At 39.2% G+C, this 18,485-nt stretch overlaps 1 protein-coding gene across 1 annotated transcript; it reads right to left on the bottom strand.

Moving 5' to 3' along the window:
* Window positions 1-101: 101 nt before the first annotated feature.
* On the bottom strand, window positions 102-18,431 carry rab22a (RAB22A, member RAS oncogene family). The gene is made up of 7 exons (XM_069678457.1): window positions 18,084-18,431; window positions 16,620-16,699; window positions 14,843-14,924; window positions 9,905-9,976; window positions 8,015-8,121; window positions 7,414-7,523; window positions 102-5,461 (listed from the first exon to the last, which is right to left on the bottom strand). Exons 1-7 carry the CDS (start codon window positions 18,117-18,119, stop codon window positions 5,364-5,366), a joined length of 585 nt encoding a protein of 194 aa, XP_069534558.1. The 5' UTR covers window positions 18,120-18,431; the 3' UTR covers window positions 102-5,363.
* Between the last annotated feature and the right edge of the window lie 54 nt (window positions 18,432-18,485).

Genomic DNA, 18,485 nt, shown 5'->3' with positions numbered 1-18,485 from the left:
TATGCATTAATAAGATATAATTCAGTATTTATATAATACGAATTATATAATAAGAATTCAATTCCATAGATGAGAACATTTTACATGGTATGATTGCTCAAACAGTATTTTTTTTAAATTTCATGTTATTTTCATTATGTTTAACAAAATGCCTGGAAGCCCAGGCAAATATACATTTCACTTTCTTAATTGCAAATATACAGGTAGCAGCCTAAATTCTTTGCTTTAAGATACATACTTTGACTTGACTTAGTCATATGAACACAAAGGCTGTAATTATTCCAAAACTTGTTTTTTTGTGCATTATAAATCTTCTCACCATGAATATCTTTAATCATTATAGCAGAACAAACACTTACTGAACTCAAGTACACGCAGCAATAATATATGTTATTAATTACACCTGTTTGTGTCAGGTTAAAATTATGACAGCATGAAGTAAAAATGTGTGAAATAATCCCATATTGTCCCGTATAGAAATGAGCTTGATGGCAGAATCATGTAACTGGAACAAAAACTGTTTTTTCAGTGCAGCTTTTATTGATTTAATTGATCCATTTATTTTTCACCTGTCAAGTTAGTTTTCATTATTTTCCCCTCATTTTCATAAACTCACATTATTCTCACACTTTAATATAATGATTGATTAATGATGATTACTGCAAAGCAATATTACCACTTAATACAGGTGTAATACAGGTGTACAGGATTTTTTTTATATAGAAAAAATAATAAAATTGAATCAAATTATTCTGATGTTGGTTAATTTAATTGTAAACTCACTGGAGGTTTGTTCTCTGGCCTTTGGGGGATTGTAGAAAACGTGTTCTGCCCTCTCAGCACTATTTAAAGTGCAGCGAAAAGTCTTCTGCCAGTCAAACACACATCTCAAGTGTCATATTCATATTTATAGCCAGACGCCTGGCTGCCAACTGAACAACACAACCAATCACCAACAACAGTGTCACTATATCCCCAAGGAACAACTTAATGCACACATCTCTCTCAGGCGCAACACGAGAGGGAGAGAACCTTCACACACATACACACACACAGACTTCTTAATGTATTATTTGATTTCATTATCTTCCTTTTTCTATTATAACTTAATTTGTAAATCCATTTTCGTTTTGTATAATTCATTAACATTGCCGTAATTGTAATTGTCCTTTGGCAACACAGGTCACATTTCATGCACATAAAGCCTATTGAATTAAACTTAATTGAATGCATGTAGGAGCTACTTCCTCTCTTTATCTCTCACACAAAAACAACAGTTAGAAAACATAGTTTTGTCAATCTTTTATTAGTAAACCAATTGAGAATTCCCTTTTCACACATTTTGGAAATACACTGTAAACAAGTGTTCTCAGGCGTTTTGTTACGGTCGATATGAAACAGAGTAAAAAGCTAAATATGGTAACTACAATGCTGATGGGATTACTGCAAATGGTGTACAAGTCTATTGTGGTCACACAACGGGCTTGGAATAGGATAAAGTCATTGATTTGTGTGCGATTTGATGGTATATATTTACACTGAAAAATATACATAATACAGATTAATCACATTCCCAGGGCCAGCCCAAGACTAATGGTATATTTCAATGCAAAACTGGCAGACAATTTATATCCATCCTGTTTCCAAATAAGGGAAAAAACATTATGCGATTAGCGGTTTAAATCATAATATTAAATCGACAATAAAAAAAGGTTGATTACGTGTTTTGTAAAATGGTTTTGACATTATTTGGCACCATGCTCTTTATAGCAACAACAACCGAGCAAAGAGTCAAAACCTAAAATAACACCAGGGGACATTAAGGCGTCTGACACCTCTCTAAGTATGTTTCATCGAGTGATTTCACAGAGATAATAACAGACTGCAGGCAGAGTGTGGGTTAGTAATAAAGGCCAATTAATACAAAGTGCAGCTTTCAAAGTACCGGAGTGGTTCCCTTTTTAAAATAACTGCTGAAGCTACATTAAATACGAGCTAGAGTTAGCATTATGGTGTAGTGCGAGGGCAGAATTACCAACACAGCAGCCTCAGTCAAAGAATCAATCACAAGTTTAACTTTTGACCTTGAATATCAATCTGTACATTTCACTCACATGATCCACTGTTTGTGCAAAACTGCCATCAAATAAGCGCAAAATCAGGTCATTATAAAACCATCATTATCATGCATTTAAGACTTAATGAAGGAGATCTTATTTTTGCATGAGTTTAAGCTCCCACTCTGTAAGTAACTTCTTGGATTAGGATCACATTTTACTTAACGAAAAGCTATTGCACACTTAAGGAAGCTCCTGGAGAAGTAGTAGCACTGCTTATAGCACACAACACATCAATAGCAGATACATTAAAGAGGCTTAAAGGCGACTAGAGTGGCTTGCTCTGACAGAAAGCACAGAATCCAAATTCATAAATGTGGAAACGCAGTCGATTTGAGCGCACATCTGTGTTTTTTGGCAACTCCGAAAAGAGGCTTTTGGGGCTAAAGGGAACTCTCATGAGCTACAAGACGGCATGAAATTACACAAAATTATCAAGTCTGTGGAGAGCTCATGAGTCAACTTCTACTGAAGTTTAATTAGGCCAATATAAGAGGGAAATGACTCCACTCTAACATACATAAGGATCACAGAGCAGTTTTCATCAGTGTGAGAGGATGACAGAGCTCTGTGAACGCTGATGTAAAGTCTGCCATGTTTGTCTGAAAGCTGGACTTACAATAAGTGCCTGGAATTTAGAGGGAATGAGTCAAAAGAAGCAGCGAGAAAAGGAAAAGCAGACTTTGGAACAATGAACATACAGTTACTCAGAGCAGAATGCAGGTTCATTATGGGGTCAGCATGTCGACACACTGCCACGTCTAATTCTGCACCTAAAACGTTATGCAAAGAGGAGATTTAAGCTCTGAAATCTGATTTTCCTCTAAACCGTGTCAAGTTTCAAGATCTCGCTGTTTCCATCGCAGGCAAGGTAGTAAAACAACATTACAAGAGTAAGCAAGTGCTGATTGGGAGAAAGAAAAAGGAAATATGAAAAAAAAAACAGGTTTACGGGACAATTAAAGTATTTGGCAAACCTCACAAATGTCGGCCTCGCCTGTAAAATGTTGTAAAGCTGCAGCAAAGGATTGACAGGAAGGCCAGTGAACAATAGAGAGAAATAAAGCTAAAGTAATATTGCTGTGTGCATTACAGGGAACTTCATATTCAGGATTTAGTTAATACCTTCTCACCTTTCAGTAACAGGGACTGTATGAATACACTTCAAGACTGCTACAGAGTCAGAACTTTCCGCCCTGATTGAAGCAGGATCAACAGAATATGTGGACTGCACGGTTGTTTTGTAACAGACATAAGATTTCACGACTAATTGCCATCATTTTTGAGGGCAACTGACCAACAAATATTCTAAAAAAGCCAAAGACAGAAAGATAACAAGGTTCATTTTCAAACTTCAATTAAAGGAATAGTTTGTTTTGAGAAATATGAATATTTGCTTTGTGTCAGAGAGTCGGGTGAGAAGGATACCATGCTTATATTTGTCCATGAAATACAGTATAAACAGTCTACAGCTTGTTAGGTTAGCTTGGCATAAAGACAGGTAAACACCTGGCTCTGTCTCGTTCAAAAAAAACATCAAATATTTTAGTGTAAAAACAACAATTTTACTTTTTATAAAGGTCCTGGACTATTTCTTGGCTAGCTCCAGAAACTTAATTGAGTCTCCGTTAGTTGCTACTCACAAGCAAGGAAATAGTTTGGCAAATAAATCCCTAAAAAAAAAGACTGATGGGTTTTTTTTATCTGCCAAAAACGTGTAAAATGACCAGACATGATGCCGTACTTTTTGAGTTTTAAAGGTGCTCGTAGGCTGATGTTGTTACCTTTGGACAGAACCTGGCCAGCTGTTTTCCTGTTTCCTGTTAACATGCTAAGCTATGCTAACAGACTGCAGGCTAAAGCTTCGTATTTACTGTACTAATATGTCAGTGGTATTGATTCTCACCATAGACAATAGCCAAACCCTCTCTATCACCCCCTGCTGACCGGCTGCAGTATAGGTCATAAAGCCCGCCTCCTCCATGTTAACAGATGGGACATGAGTCAAACTATAAAATCAAAATACACGTCAAATACATTTTTCTTAAACATGGTTTCTGTCATTATAGTTAGTTCTTATCATGCTGATTTATGTCCAAGTGTTCATTTTTCTGACAAGTTTATTTTTAATTAGTTATTTGATGCTGTCAAAAGGATGATTGACAGCTCTGTTGACAAATACGGCTCCTGCAGCCGATCAGTTCCGGATTAGCAGAGTGGAGGACGAACGGTGAGAGGAGACGTAACTAAAACAATCACTACAGTCAGTGAAGTTTTCATACCTGTGAACGTTAACCTCAGACCAACACAAGAAGCTGTTCTGCTGTTAAACACGCCGGCGTGCGGGATCCTTGCTGTTTTGTCGGTAAGTTAAGTGTGTGTTTTGTTTAGCGGAAGTGGCTACAGCCGCTTCACCCGCTGATCTCTACTGCGCAGACTCAGGCACCATCACAAGATGGCAGCGCCTATCAAGGGGGCTATTTTGGCATCACTTTCGTACAATGGGAGCAGATGGAGACACGTTGTCCATCTATACAGTCATTGATTCTCACCTGCAAGAACTCAAACCCATAATTCCCCAAACTACTTCTCTAATGTGAAGGAAGTAGGCTCCCACATACCTTTCATATCTGCTTTCAAACCATGAGATCACGTTACAACTCTTAAATCTAGTGAGCACAATCCCTCTGGCTTGACTGAATCACAAACATCTGTCTACATGTCCTCCAGAAAGACAAGATTAAGATGAGAGATCGTGCTGATGACCTCTTTTATCAAATCGTATGATAAATAAGTGATTATACACATTAACTGTATAGATGGATCCTTCATAAAGATGACAAAAGAAATAACTTATCAAAATAATTTGGTGAAATTTAAACATTTTCAGTCCTTATTGTGTTTGAAAGATAGTAGATTTGTACAAATTTACAAGTACAAATGACTTCTGAATCTTCTGCGGCTGTAAAGGTCCTCTATGATACATCAAACCAAGGCTGATGTCCATAATACACGCCAGCAGAATTATATACATGGGGAACGTTTACTTATATATCAATGTATTAATGCAGGATTTATATTATTACTCCTGCCTACTTCTTTGTTGAAGGAAATATTTGATTCCACGTCAGTTTGGCAATGCTGCACCCGCTATCATGGATGGCAGGGTGTGTGGTTCCTATAAGCTGGAGCAGGGGTTGGGACACAGAAGAAAGGCAAAGGTCAGGTCAAAGGTCACCGGCATCATCAGCAGCACGTCCTGCGAGACTCTGAGGCCTGTCTTCCCAATTTGAAAGCTTTTCCTGATGTTCCTCCTGCTGCTTCTACAACGGGGATGCGCTTACCTACGAGGACAAAACACACTGATCAGAGGTTGCAAGCATTCAGCATCCCTATTCTATTTCAAACTCTCCATCAGTACACATTCTTTCTTGCTGTGTATAATATTTATTTTTATGTTTTCATATCCATTTTGAAAATTAAAAAATGTTCATGGTAGCACTAAATGCTAATTACTTGGCAGCAACCCTGTAACTATGCCCCAGATTTCTACAGCAGCAAGTCTTCAGTTTATTGTGTTCACACTGGAAAAAAATGTTAAGTCGGTTCACTACAGTTAAAATCAATTTTAAATAGCTTTGAGAGTATGTTGTTGGTGTTCTCTATGGTCTCTAAATAAAATGCATTAAGGAAATGGGGGCACTACTGATTTTGAAGGTTGGGAAGACGGATACAGAAAGATAAACAATACAAGTAAGATATTTAAAGGTGCACTGTCAGATTTTACATGTATTAATCATTTGATAGTGCCAATGTGTGAAGGCATAGTAGAGGAACTGAAAAAGTTAGACCTTCCCCAACTTCCTCCATTTCCTATAACAGCCTGTGGGCTGATTTCTATGTAAAGCATTCAAGCCGGTTTACCCGCGAAAAGAAGAGGAGGTGACGTATATGTGCCTCGCTGCCTAGAGCTCATTCTCCGCCCCTACAGTCAACAGTGTGCAACGCAAGACAACGCAAGCTGGGAAACGGAGACGGATAATGTTATCAAACGACCGGCACCCACAACGACACCAACACAAAGTACACACGAGAATAAAAAACAAAAAAAGTTTTATTTTGTGAAGCTGGTTCATCGTCATAATTTGCCATTTTGTTATGAAGCACAAAGCCAGATTAATGCAGTGTATTTACGTTAGAGCTAGGTGGCTAACCTCAGCATGCTCGCTAACGTTATGACTATTATCCACATTACACTTCCACACTACAATCCGAGTGTGCATGTCAGTTATCTAGCTTGACAAATAACTTTGCCAGCTAACATGACAAACGGTGTTGATTTTGGCCAATAGTAAATTATTAGTAGAACAAAGCAAATGTGTATAACTACCGATTGTTTTCCATTAGCCAATATCGTTGCATTATCTGCCTAGGCTAAGGTTAGCCAGCTAGCTGTAAGCTGGCAAAAAGCTACAGTTAGCAAACGTTAGCTTGTTTACTATTGCAGACGATTTGCCAGTTATGCAACGTAGCAAAACACCGTCGAGTGGATAACATCAGCGAGTGCAAGAAGGTTGACTGCAGTTCCCTCAACGATGTCACTAACAGAAGTTACACAGTGCACCTTTAAAGAAATCATTTTGCATTCATTTTATGAACTAAAATTTACGACATCATTCCAAAGTCACATTTGTGTTTTTACTATTTCAACTTACGATACTAACTATGACGATTTTAGTATAGATTACAAGTCAGTTTGAACAGGATGTAATAAATATGGAATAAGAAAAAAAGACGTGTTCAAATAACATAATTAAGTATAAGACATGCAGCAAGTTTTTATGAATGCTTTTTTTCCTCTACCTGCATGAACACACTGCATGCACAATACCTGCATACAACTGATATGTGGTTGGCAATTTGGAGAGAGCTCTTATAACCCAGCCCTGGCTCCATTATCACAAGCTTATTAGTCGACACTCAGAACTGCTCACACAGCCACTTGTCTCTGCACATTTGTGTTCATAAATTAAGTGTCAAGATGTCCTGATTAAGTGTATTCTGCCTTCTCCCGACCTGACATTATCTGTAGCTAATTCTGAATTGGCTTATTACAGTTATACGTCAGATACGGACACAGAAAAGAATGATAACACTGTTAACAAGACCTCTCAAAGAAGATTCTGGTCATAACATTTCCTACCGGCAAGATAATAATCTTAATGCTGCACAATGCTTAATTAGTCACAGCTTAATGTGAACCTGAGGATGAGCAGGCCGAAGAAAACACACTCACTTATCTCTATAAACACCTCGTTGATGTTAATGGCGTTCTTGGCGCTGGTTTCTACAAAGATAGCATGGATGGAGTCAGCGTAGTCCTTGGCATCCTTCTCTGGCACTTCCCTGTAAACACAACAGATGTGTCAAAATAATGATGTTGTAATATGTGAACAGATTGTCCAATTTCATGCTTCACATGATAACCATCAAACTGTACTTCTTCTATTACATGGAAGATTTCATAATTTCATGCATGCTCTATTAAGACAACAAGTTAAATACAAGTTTCCTACTACCACACGTGAAGCATCTCAAGTAGAACGACACACAAAGATCAACAGAGGTGAGACTCTGATCACCTTACATTTCCCGACAAACTGTTTAAAAGGAGTGCTAAACAGTGAGAGAGCCAATAATCCTCCTCGCAGTGGAACATCTAAGCCAAACATTAAATATTATTCCAACGTTAAAAGGTCAAATATTTCAACAAGATGTTTTTCCATCCAAGCCAGACATCTGAAATCCCATCCTCACTCTCAGGCTGTAAATAAGGAGGCACCATCATACTGCACACCAGCACAGTTCAGGATACACACGCTCTAATGAAAGCTCACCTGGCGTCTGACAGGTCACATTTGTTTCCAGCGATGGCGACCACTATGTTCGGAGGGCCGTGCTGCCGCAGCTCCTTCACCCAGTTCTTCAGTGTTTGGAAGGATTCCTGATGATGATGATGATGATAGCAGACAAGCAGATAGACAGACCATCACAGTTTTAAGGATTAGGTTTTATATGCTAATCAGGCAAAATTTGCCTCCCAGAACGAGGCGCTCTTACACAGAGTTCGATTATAAGATTGATCCCAATCATATCTTAAATAATATTGAGATAATCCTTTATTGATCCCCAGGGGGGAAATTTGGGATAATAATAATAATAATAATAATAATAATACATTTTATTGATATAGCGCTTTAAAAAGGTACTCAAAGACACTTAAGATGTTAAAACAAGATAGCAAAGACAGTAAAAACAATATATAGTATAAAACACTTAAGGTGCAGAAAATACAAAGAAAGAAATACAAAGCTATAGTCAGCAGCCGGTTATCCTAGCTTAGCATAAAGACTGAAAATGTCAGGGAGAGTTAGCATGGCTGGCTCTGACCAACGACAAGACATTTGAAAAGCTGATATTTTATAATATTACCTTGAATATTGGCTGATATTGGGTGTGCATTTTTTCCCCCTATTTTTCAATTCATTGATTAATTTAAAGCCCAGCTGCAATCATGTTTTAAGACATTAAATGCTCTGCTTGAAATAATAAATTGTGTCTTTTATGTTTTTTCTGCCAAATACGTTTAATTATCTTGTAAAAATCCTCCCGAGGCGTCTCCTCCTTCTCCCTCATTAAAAATTCATAAATCTGCATAGGCGCCGCCATTTCGGCAACTTGTTGAAACTTAGCTAGCTTGAAATGTAGTAGTTAGCAGTAGTAACATTAATGTTAATAGTCAGTGACGATGACGGTTACAGCTGGCTCGCGCAACGCCGAAGTGGTCGCCATAGTTTAAACATAATGATGTGCATAGCGTCACCCCGTCCATTAACGGGATTGGCTCCTTAGGTTTGTGACGTCTCAAACCTGCCAATCTGAACACATGTTGTTCAGCCTGTCCTTGGTACACTGCAGTTTAAAAGCAGACAGGCCCAGCCATGGAGATGATGCTGATGTTTATGTGTCTTGTAGCACATGAAGAACACCACATGGAGATGTTTACAAGGTTAAACACTGAATTTTACCTGGAGGGGGGCTTTAAAGTTACATAGGTTGTATTTTATTTTTATCTCATTTGTATGTAGTCGTTAGATATGTTGTATAGTAGTATAATTAGATAGCGCTATGTTGTGAAACTTTTTAAGAGCACCTTAATTGTTTGTTTGTCCGATTGTTTATTTGTTGTGATAATGGAGGGGTTATGTTGAAATTTGAACACTTGTTTAAAAAAAACAAAAAACAGCTGATATACAGAGATTTTTTTCACAATGTAATAAGGCTGGAAAAGGTCATTTTGAGCAAACGTGCATCACGTGACAGACCTGTAATTTGTAATTACACTTTGACCACTATGTCAAATTGGCTCTAATACTTGATATGACCCTGTAAAAGGGCAAATTCTTACGGATTAAACAAACAAGATAAGAGCTGATAATTATTGAGTTTAAGAGAGATTTTATTACCTCTTCAGTCTTATTGCTAAACTAAGGTAAGAGCGTCAAACTGCAGGATCACATTTACCATGAAAGCATGAAAGTGGTATCAGGCTCCTCATCTAACTCTTGGTGGGAAAGCCAACAAGTGTATTTCCAAACAAATTGAACTGTTGCTCCAAAACGTACACATTAAATTACAATTAAAGAAAGATGTGGAACAAAACAATGAAACTATACAGTGAGTACTTTGTGGATTACGCAGTATAAGGATTAAAAAGTAAATAATACCTCTTTTGTGATGTCGTACACAATGATGGCTGCAGCTGATCCTCTGTAGTACATCGGGGCGAGAGCTCGAAACTGTGGAGAGACAGAGAAAGTAAACAATGATGAGTAAGACAGGGAGGAAGCTTGCATTTTAATGACCTTCATCTCTGCTGAAAACACATTGTGCGTTCCACTGGCACCGCTAAGTCCCAGTAAAGCCTTGAAACCACGTGAAACTGAACACAGTGATAAAGAGTTTCTTATTCAGAGACAATCAACTGCGACTTGATTGAAATAATTGGAAGACTGTTCACCTTAAACTTTTCATCTCTATAATGAAAAGGGTACTTAAAACAGATGTGCTTTTGTACATTTTCACGCTGCACAGATTAAGTAACAGTGTTTAGGCTTTAGATGGATATGGCTAATCCATTACATAGTCACATTCCACTGTGATTACATAACCGTCAGTTTTATTAGACCGATTGAAAAATGCTGACTGTGACAAACTCAAAACAGGGGATAAAAAAGAGGAAAAAAAACTAAACCAAAAAATGGTTTAAAACGGGACCATGGCGAGTTTTCCACACAGACATCACACATGTGGTAGCTATCAGGAGAAAGATGAGCAGAATGTGTCAAAAGCTGTTAGCGTTTTGATTTTTATGGACGACCATTTGATCTTAACCCAATAGATCACAAAGCGCAGAATAATCTAAACAACATGTGCAGTTCTAAATGTAGCTGCCCGGGAGGCGGGAGGGTCGTCTTCATGCCAGGTTTTGGTATTTTCCTGGTGAAATACTTTCCAGCGCTCACTGAAACATGGCTTCAGCACTACGCCTGCAGTGGTTGAGTTTGAAAACCTACTGTCTTTAGCCGTGCCAACTGCATGACTTTATGTCAGTCGTTTTTTCCACTACTTTGCTCCAGACTGAAATATCCAAACAACTAAATAGATCGCAAAGAATCTGATACATATATTCATCTGTCCAGGATGTCACTCACTGACATTGGTGAGCCCTTGGTGATTCCTCCAGCGCACCATCAGGTTCACATAAATGCTTTTTAGTTAAATGTCTCAACAACTATTGGAGGGATTTTTATGAAACTTAATACAGATGGTTTTTGCAGGTCATCTTATGGTCACTCTACCTGGGTCACCTTTAGGGCGACATTCTGCCTCATTAACAGCTTCATTATTTGTTAATTTCTCCGTAATTTTGAGTTATGACCAAAGCCTCAGGCGTTTTGTGATAAACAGCTCATCATTACAACAATAATCACTGATCAAGAGCCACCTTTTCGAACAGCTTTTAATCTCTGGTTTCCTCTTATTGTGTTTATTTTGTTGTTTTAAAATGTGATCATGTAAAGTGCCTTTGAGTATTATGAAATGTGCGATATTAATAAAACGTATTATTGTTATTATAAGTTAGTTCCCACCAAGTAATTTGATTGGACAAGAGCCATTCCATGAGTGCTGATACAGAGAACAACATCACTGGGACTTTTCACTCTGTGAATCACTCCGCCTCAGCCAGGTGTTCTGAATACAGTTAATCAACATCACAGCAGAGCGTGTATGTCTGCATCGATCCAGCTGGTACGTCTGACTCACACAGCAGACTCTTATTTCACTGGTTGATGATAAACTAAAACAAACAGATAAATGAACATGATAAAAAACAGCTGATCTGTGGTAACCTGTAGACACAGAGTGCAGGAGAATGTTTGGGTTGCTTGGCAACAACAGTCCAGTTTCAGTTAAGTTGTGGAACTAGTTGGGGGAGCAAACAGTAATCTGTACAGTAATCTACTATTTGCTGCTTGTGTAACTGTTGTATAAAAGCAATATCACAGTCGAGGTCGTGATGTTGTTCTGACTATCAGCACAGCTGTGATTATCTGCGACCGCATCACAGCCGTGTTGATATTCAGTACAGCATCGAAACATCGAGTTTGATATTGCTTAATTCTAACATGTTATGCAAAGCCACAATGGTGACCCTGGTAAAAAGTTAAAAAATTCTCTAAATGGCACCACCTTAGCTATTATGCTTAAGTTGTTAGCATTAGATTACTATTCATCTTTTTATTTTTTTATCTATTTACTGTTTATCTTGAAGTTTAGACATAAGTCCAGTTTGTCATTGAACAGTTCTGGAAATTTAGAAAACTTTGGGAAAAGTAATTGTTTAAATAAATATTTTTTGCAACATGTTGGGTCGCAGGGGGGCTGGAGAGGCGGGGTACACCCTGGATTGATCGCCAGTCAGTTACAGGGCTGGCACATCGAGACAGCCTTCACACTCACACCTCACCAATTTAGAGTCACCAATGAACCTAATGTCTTTGTGCTGTGGGAGGAGGCCTGAGGACCGTGAGGGAACCTGCACATGCACAGGGAGAACATGCTAACTCCACACAGAACGGCCCACTTCGTCTGAACCGGGATTGGAACCCTCTAACTGTGAGGCAACAGCGCTAACCACTGTACCACCGTGTCGCATAGGGCTTTAACATCCCCCTCTTTTTGCAGCAGCAAACGCTCGCTGTCTCAAAACAGAATAGATTCACTTAGTTGATGATTTTTCTGTTGGAACGAATATGAACACTATATATATATTTTTGTTAGCAATACAAACATACAGTATATTTTAATAAAGGATGATTTCCCCTCTCAAACTCCTAACCTCTTCTTATGCCTACTCGCATGTAAAAGATGTTCTGGGGCTTTTTAACACACTAATAAAATCATGTGTCATGTATTAACTAATGATATTTACTTTAGAAGAAACAACCCGTGACTGAAAACGTCCTTCACTTGGAATGACCCGGCCTTCCCGCCAATTCTATTTTCCTTTACAATATGATGGAATAAACTATCCGTCTTGGAGTGACAGTGTTACCTCAGGAAAGCACACATTCCACATAATTATAGTTGTTACTGGCCCCAAGTCCACCAACGGGAATCCAGCTTTGGCAGACGCACTGAGCAGAGCGCTGTCTGTTTCATTGGCTTGTGCTGGGTTTGCACCACCACCAGTCCTGTGTGGTCTATCTCTGCATAACCCGAAGAGTAATCACAGCGAGGCCAGACGTCTGGCCACACAGCAGCCCAGAAAGCAGCCCCAGTGATGCCCTGCAAGTGCTGATTAATTGCTGAAACCACGAGCTGGGTGCATAATGAATGAAACCCTCATATTCCTGTAAGAAGCACGGTTCCTCTCACTTGTTTTCTGTGTGAAGGAACAGTCAGACGGGGAGGACCCGATGAGCTGTTGACAGCTGGGCTTAGACGTACTCGTGAGGCCTCATCTGGTCTTGAGATATGGATTTTGGAAATCACAGAGCTTCCCTTTTGCCCCAGTCTACATGCATTGGCTGGCTTTGTGTTCCCCTTTCTGAAATCAACAGCTTTTGATCGGCCAAAACTCCTCAGAAGTTAAAAAACAGTCATGTAAAGCTTCAAAATACCGCAGCGCAAAACCTACCAAACGAATGTTGCTTATTTTTTCCCATACAGATGTGAGCCTCTTGGGAGGCTGGGGAGGCCACATGGGAGTGAAAAAGCGGATTTGTGGGAATGAAAAGGTGGAAAATAAAAAAAGAATCACAGGAAAATTGATTGTTGCCAAGAAAAGAAATGAAAACAGCTATTCCACAGGAGAAAACACAAAAGAAAGCAGGAAAAAAAGCCGACAGTCTGACGTGGAGTTGCAGTGACTCGCAGATAAGACACAGTAGCAAGCAGCACACGCCAGTGGACTGAGACGGCTTGGGTTTCATCCTCTGGTCTTATCTTAAACGAGGGCTGCACTGATGTCCCCCTCAAGGGTCTTGAAGAAGCCGAGAACCCCGGGGGGAAAAGGAGGATAAAAGGCAAACAGCATCTTATCTCACCTCTCTGGAGAGGACAGCAGCAGGGATAAGACATGACAACAGCAGGGGATTGTGCAGGAGAAAAGGAGAACGGCAAGCAGAGAAAAAGGGAAGAGCTAACGCAGGGAAATGTTGGATGTGTGAGTCAGAAGAGAAAGTAGTTCCTTACGCTGTATATGTCTGGGGGTTGGTGTTGTTTGGACGGGCTTAAATGCTAAAATTGTACTTAAACAGCGAGATGTATCCTACCTCTTACATCATCTTTAGTCTTTTCTATCCTAAACTTTGTGTGTGTGTGTGTGGGTGTTTAAAATTCTGCTGCTATAGACACACAGGTTACATAAAAACAGGTATTAGAGTTGATGATAGACAGATATATGATAATAAATGTCTTGTTGCTGAACGTTGCAAATGCATTGATGTAATTTCTGATTGCTACAGTCTGCTGTATGTTTTTTAATGTTAAGCTTCAGTTTTTAGACATGACTGCAACTTAAGATAATAACAAGGCAATGACACTCCTTTTTCTGAATCTCAAAACGTACGAATGCAATGAGGAAGAAGGTCTGCGTGCGAAAGGAGATGCAGGACAGAGATTAAAAGGTGACAGAAGGGACAAAGCATGACACACTCACTGATGTTACCACTAAACTAAACACACGCCACTCACTGATGTAAAGAATGTGTATCTAGTGCACCACACACGTCTTTGACACTATGGAAAACAAGGAGCTCCTTTAAGAAGAGCACTAAAAGGAGGCAAAGCTCTGCCTATAATAAGGTGAATGTCGCCCCCTATCAGGAGCAATGAATAACTGCAGCGTTCACTCTCCCTGAGGCTCATGCAGGGAGTGGTGCGTGCACGTGTGTGACTTTCTCACTTCCTTTAAAACCACATGGGAGGAATCAGTAGATTTTCAAATCTACTCAAGCCAAGTCATACCGATTGATTACAATATCATAGCTGTGTGCTGTTGTGGTTTGGCCGCGCAAAGTTAAAACAATCTGATTTACAATCCACCAGTCCATCTAAAAACAAAGTGAAGGGCCAAAACCTCAGTGGATATTACTCACCCGCTCCTGTCCCGCTGTGTCCCAGATCAGGAACTTGTGCAGCTCGTTCTGGTATTGCACCGTCTTGGTCATGAAGGACGCCCTGGATAAGAAGAGTTACTTTAGTGCTGATATTCTGCATCACATTTCAGAGACATTACATCAGCTGTTTTACAAAATACAGCCAAATTAAACGACTCAAGCTTCGAGGTTTTATCCAAACTCATTAACAACTCTGAGACAGTGAGATCTTAATTTAGATCCTCATCTGGTTCACGATGTCTCACCATGTGTACCAGCTTTAGTAAACAACGTCCTAAATGAAAAACATGCAATAGGACTTGTATTAATTACAGCGCAACCAATAGTGCATATTTTCAGCCTGACAAATTGATATACAAACTGCATATCCGCCAATATTTTGCAGATACTTTATCAGTATTAAATTCACTATTGACCTCAAACACATCCAGCATTTCTGTGCAGCCGTTTCTCGTTACTGATTTGGATGAAAAATGCAAACAGTGACATATCTGCTACGTGCTAAAATTGATCAATTCTGATGTATTGATCAAGCTCCAGTAGTGACTTATCATATCAAAAATGATAATAAATTACTGTCACAGTGTTTTAAAATTGTTTACTTAAGTTGACCCAAAGCCAAAAAACACTCACAGGATCCAAATTAGGGCGGGAACTAACATTTCTGAACACTTTATTTTCTTGTTTAAAGATATAATCTCGAAGATTTTCATTTAAATAAATGTCTGTTAAGTCTCTATCTATCGCCGAATGAGGTAACACAATGGTGACTGAGCCTATGGCCCACTGATGAAAGCCTTTGCATTTGCAGAATTACAGACTGGGTGTCTGTGGTGACTTTTGCAGAAAAAAATCACAAGCGGCGCCCAGTTAGTGACGCGTTTTCCATCAGCCAGCAGTGGTTGGTCTGCCAGAGAGGGTAGGCGGAGCTAAACGGCTGCTTTTCCGGTCTCTGCAAGTGTTGTGAGTAAACAGTAATCTACTATGGCTGAACAAACAAAGAAAAGATGGATGACTACAGATACAACTTCAACAAGAAGTGAAAATCCAAAGAAGAAGAAACAAACTCGACGCTCAGATGAAGCAAACAGTCTGAAAAGGAAAGCGACCGTCAGCCAGTAAAATCAAGACTAACAACCGTAACAAAGGGAGCCAACCATAGACTTCTGGTTATGTAGGAAGTGTGATCCTGCAATTGCCATTTATCCCCATAAAGTACTGGCAAATAGAATGAAGTGAGCCGGAGACCTTTGAGATTATTACTGTAATTAATAAACTGTTTGGTTTGTAAAAATGGCAATCACAATTTCCCAATTCCTAACGTGATGTTCAAATTGCAATTTTCATTTTTGTTGGTTTGTTTTTGTTTTTAAGATTTATTTTGGGGCCTTTATTGATGAAGGTCAGTTGATAGTGTTAGAAACAGGGGAAGTGAGTGGGGATGGCATGCGGCTAAGGGCCGAGGGCGGGAGTTGAACCTGTGGCCGCCACATCAAGGAATGTGGCATCTGTACATGAGCTGCCCATTAAACTGTTGAGCTAAACTGCCGCCCTTTGCTAGTGATTTGAACAATTAATTGATTTAAAAATTGTTGCCCGTCCATTTTCTTTCAGCTTTAATGGGAAATACTTGATCCATACATTCACAGGCAGATACCAACTTACTACATAACAATGTCCCGAAGCAACCTTAAACCCAAACCACTGAAACAGAGAAGTAGCGTGACTTGTAGCGTGGGAGACAGCAGGAACTCACCCGATTGTTGGGTTGATGTTTGGGTCAAAGCTGTCCTCTACAAATCTCCACACAATACTCGACTTTCCAACGCCAGTGTCCTGCACAGACAAAATAAAGAGGATGCTTATTAAACACAGTCAGAAACTATTACTGGATGTGTAATCACAACTATAAAAATGCATTCTCTGGCAACAGGCCCAGACATTATTGCTTTTTAATGGCAGCGTCTTCCGTCCTGCTTCCCGTGTAGGTCTGAGGCTTTGTCGTAGTTAAACAGGAAAGACGTTGTAAGGCTGACTTTTTTTTCTTAATGTATTACAGGATGAAGAAATGGGTATAGCAAATAATACTTCAGGAATGTTTTGATGAGGTCATTATAAGCAGTATTGAAATATATGTGCCTGTAACTAGTTTGTAAAAAGACCAAGGAACTATTTATTGGGATGCTACTTGTTATTTGCTGGTCTCCCGAATCTCAGGATCAATAAAGAATTATCTTATCTTATATAAATTATCTTATATTACAGAAAGGGGCAGGAAGAGACTGAACAGCTGGTCAGGAGGACCGGTTCTATCCTGGACTGTTCTCTGGACTCCATAAAGGAGGTGGGTGAGAGGAGGATGTTCTCAAAACTGACATCCAACATGGACAACCCCTCTCACCCCCTGCATGAGACTGTGGGGGCCTTAAGCAGCTCCTTCAGCAGCAGACTGTGACACCCAACCTGCAAGAAGGAGCCCTACCGCAGGTCCTTCATCCCATCTGCAGTCAGACTCTTTAACACCAGCATTACAACAACTATGAGATCTCAAGTCTCTCTGGCAGTTATCCCCCCGCACTCACTACCTTTATATATGTATGTGTATATATGTATGTATATGCATATATGTATAGTATTCTGTGTTTTTCCTTATTTTCTTACTGCGCAATACTCACTTTCAGTGTTAAAATAGCTAAATGTTACACACCATTATGTGCATTCTTCCATCCATATGTTCATATCTATATATAAGTAAAAAGGTGTAAATAATTTTTATATTTATTTTAATATTATTATTGTTATTTTAATTACTACTTCTTTATTTCTTGTTGTTGCTTTTACTGTTACTATTGTACCATTATTTTTTTTGCTGTTTTTTGTTCTTTAGCTGTTGTAAGAAGTAAATTTCCCCCAATGGGGGATCAATAAAGATAGTTAGTTGAAGATAAAGTTTAGACATGCCTAAATGTTGAGCCAAAGAATGCTTTTAAAATCTTACAGTGGATTAAAGACAGCAATGCCATTTGACAGTTAAACGTATGTATTTTCACCCAGGAGCTTACAGGTAAACACATTTAACTCGTACTGTACAAACAGAGCTGTCCATCCATATGTCACAGTCTGATAGAGGAGCAGTGTGGCTCAGTTGATGCCACAGGTACAGTAAGATGTACAGTGTTGACTCATATACATATTTAAATAAAAATCGACGCAGACTTACCCCCAGGAGACAAACTTTTAACTCTCTCAGTGCCATATCGATCTCCTCTCTCTCAAAATGAGTTTGTGATGATGATCATTGACAGTTTCCTCCTCTGGCTACCTCTAATGTTGAATATTCTTCAGCTTGTCGTTGTTTACAAACAACTTTACCTCATCGTGGCCAAAAGCTGCCGAAAGCACATCTCAGGTTGGATTATGACTTAAAGTGTTAGCGTTAAAACGTCTGATATTCCGCCGTATTTGCCATATTGAGATAATTGTAAACAGCTAGCTAGCTAACAGTGAAGACACCAAATCGCTCGGTCTCCATCTTGAACTCAGCGTGCGGTCACGTGACTGCTCCGGCTCTTTTTTTGTTCGGAGATACACAAAGCCCACAGGCTGTATTTATGCTCAGGTA

The sequence above is a fragment of the Semicossyphus pulcher genome, unplaced genomic scaffold (assembly GCF_022749685.1).
Source record: "Semicossyphus pulcher isolate SPU_LCO1_2020_fin unplaced genomic scaffold, fSemPul1.0.p SCAF_3, whole genome shotgun sequence".
Classification (NCBI taxonomy): Eukaryota; Metazoa; Chordata; class Actinopteri; order Labriformes; family Labridae; genus Semicossyphus; species Semicossyphus pulcher.
The sequence above is the reverse complement of the archived record's forward strand: the minus strand, read 5'-3'. Positions and strand labels throughout refer to the sequence as shown.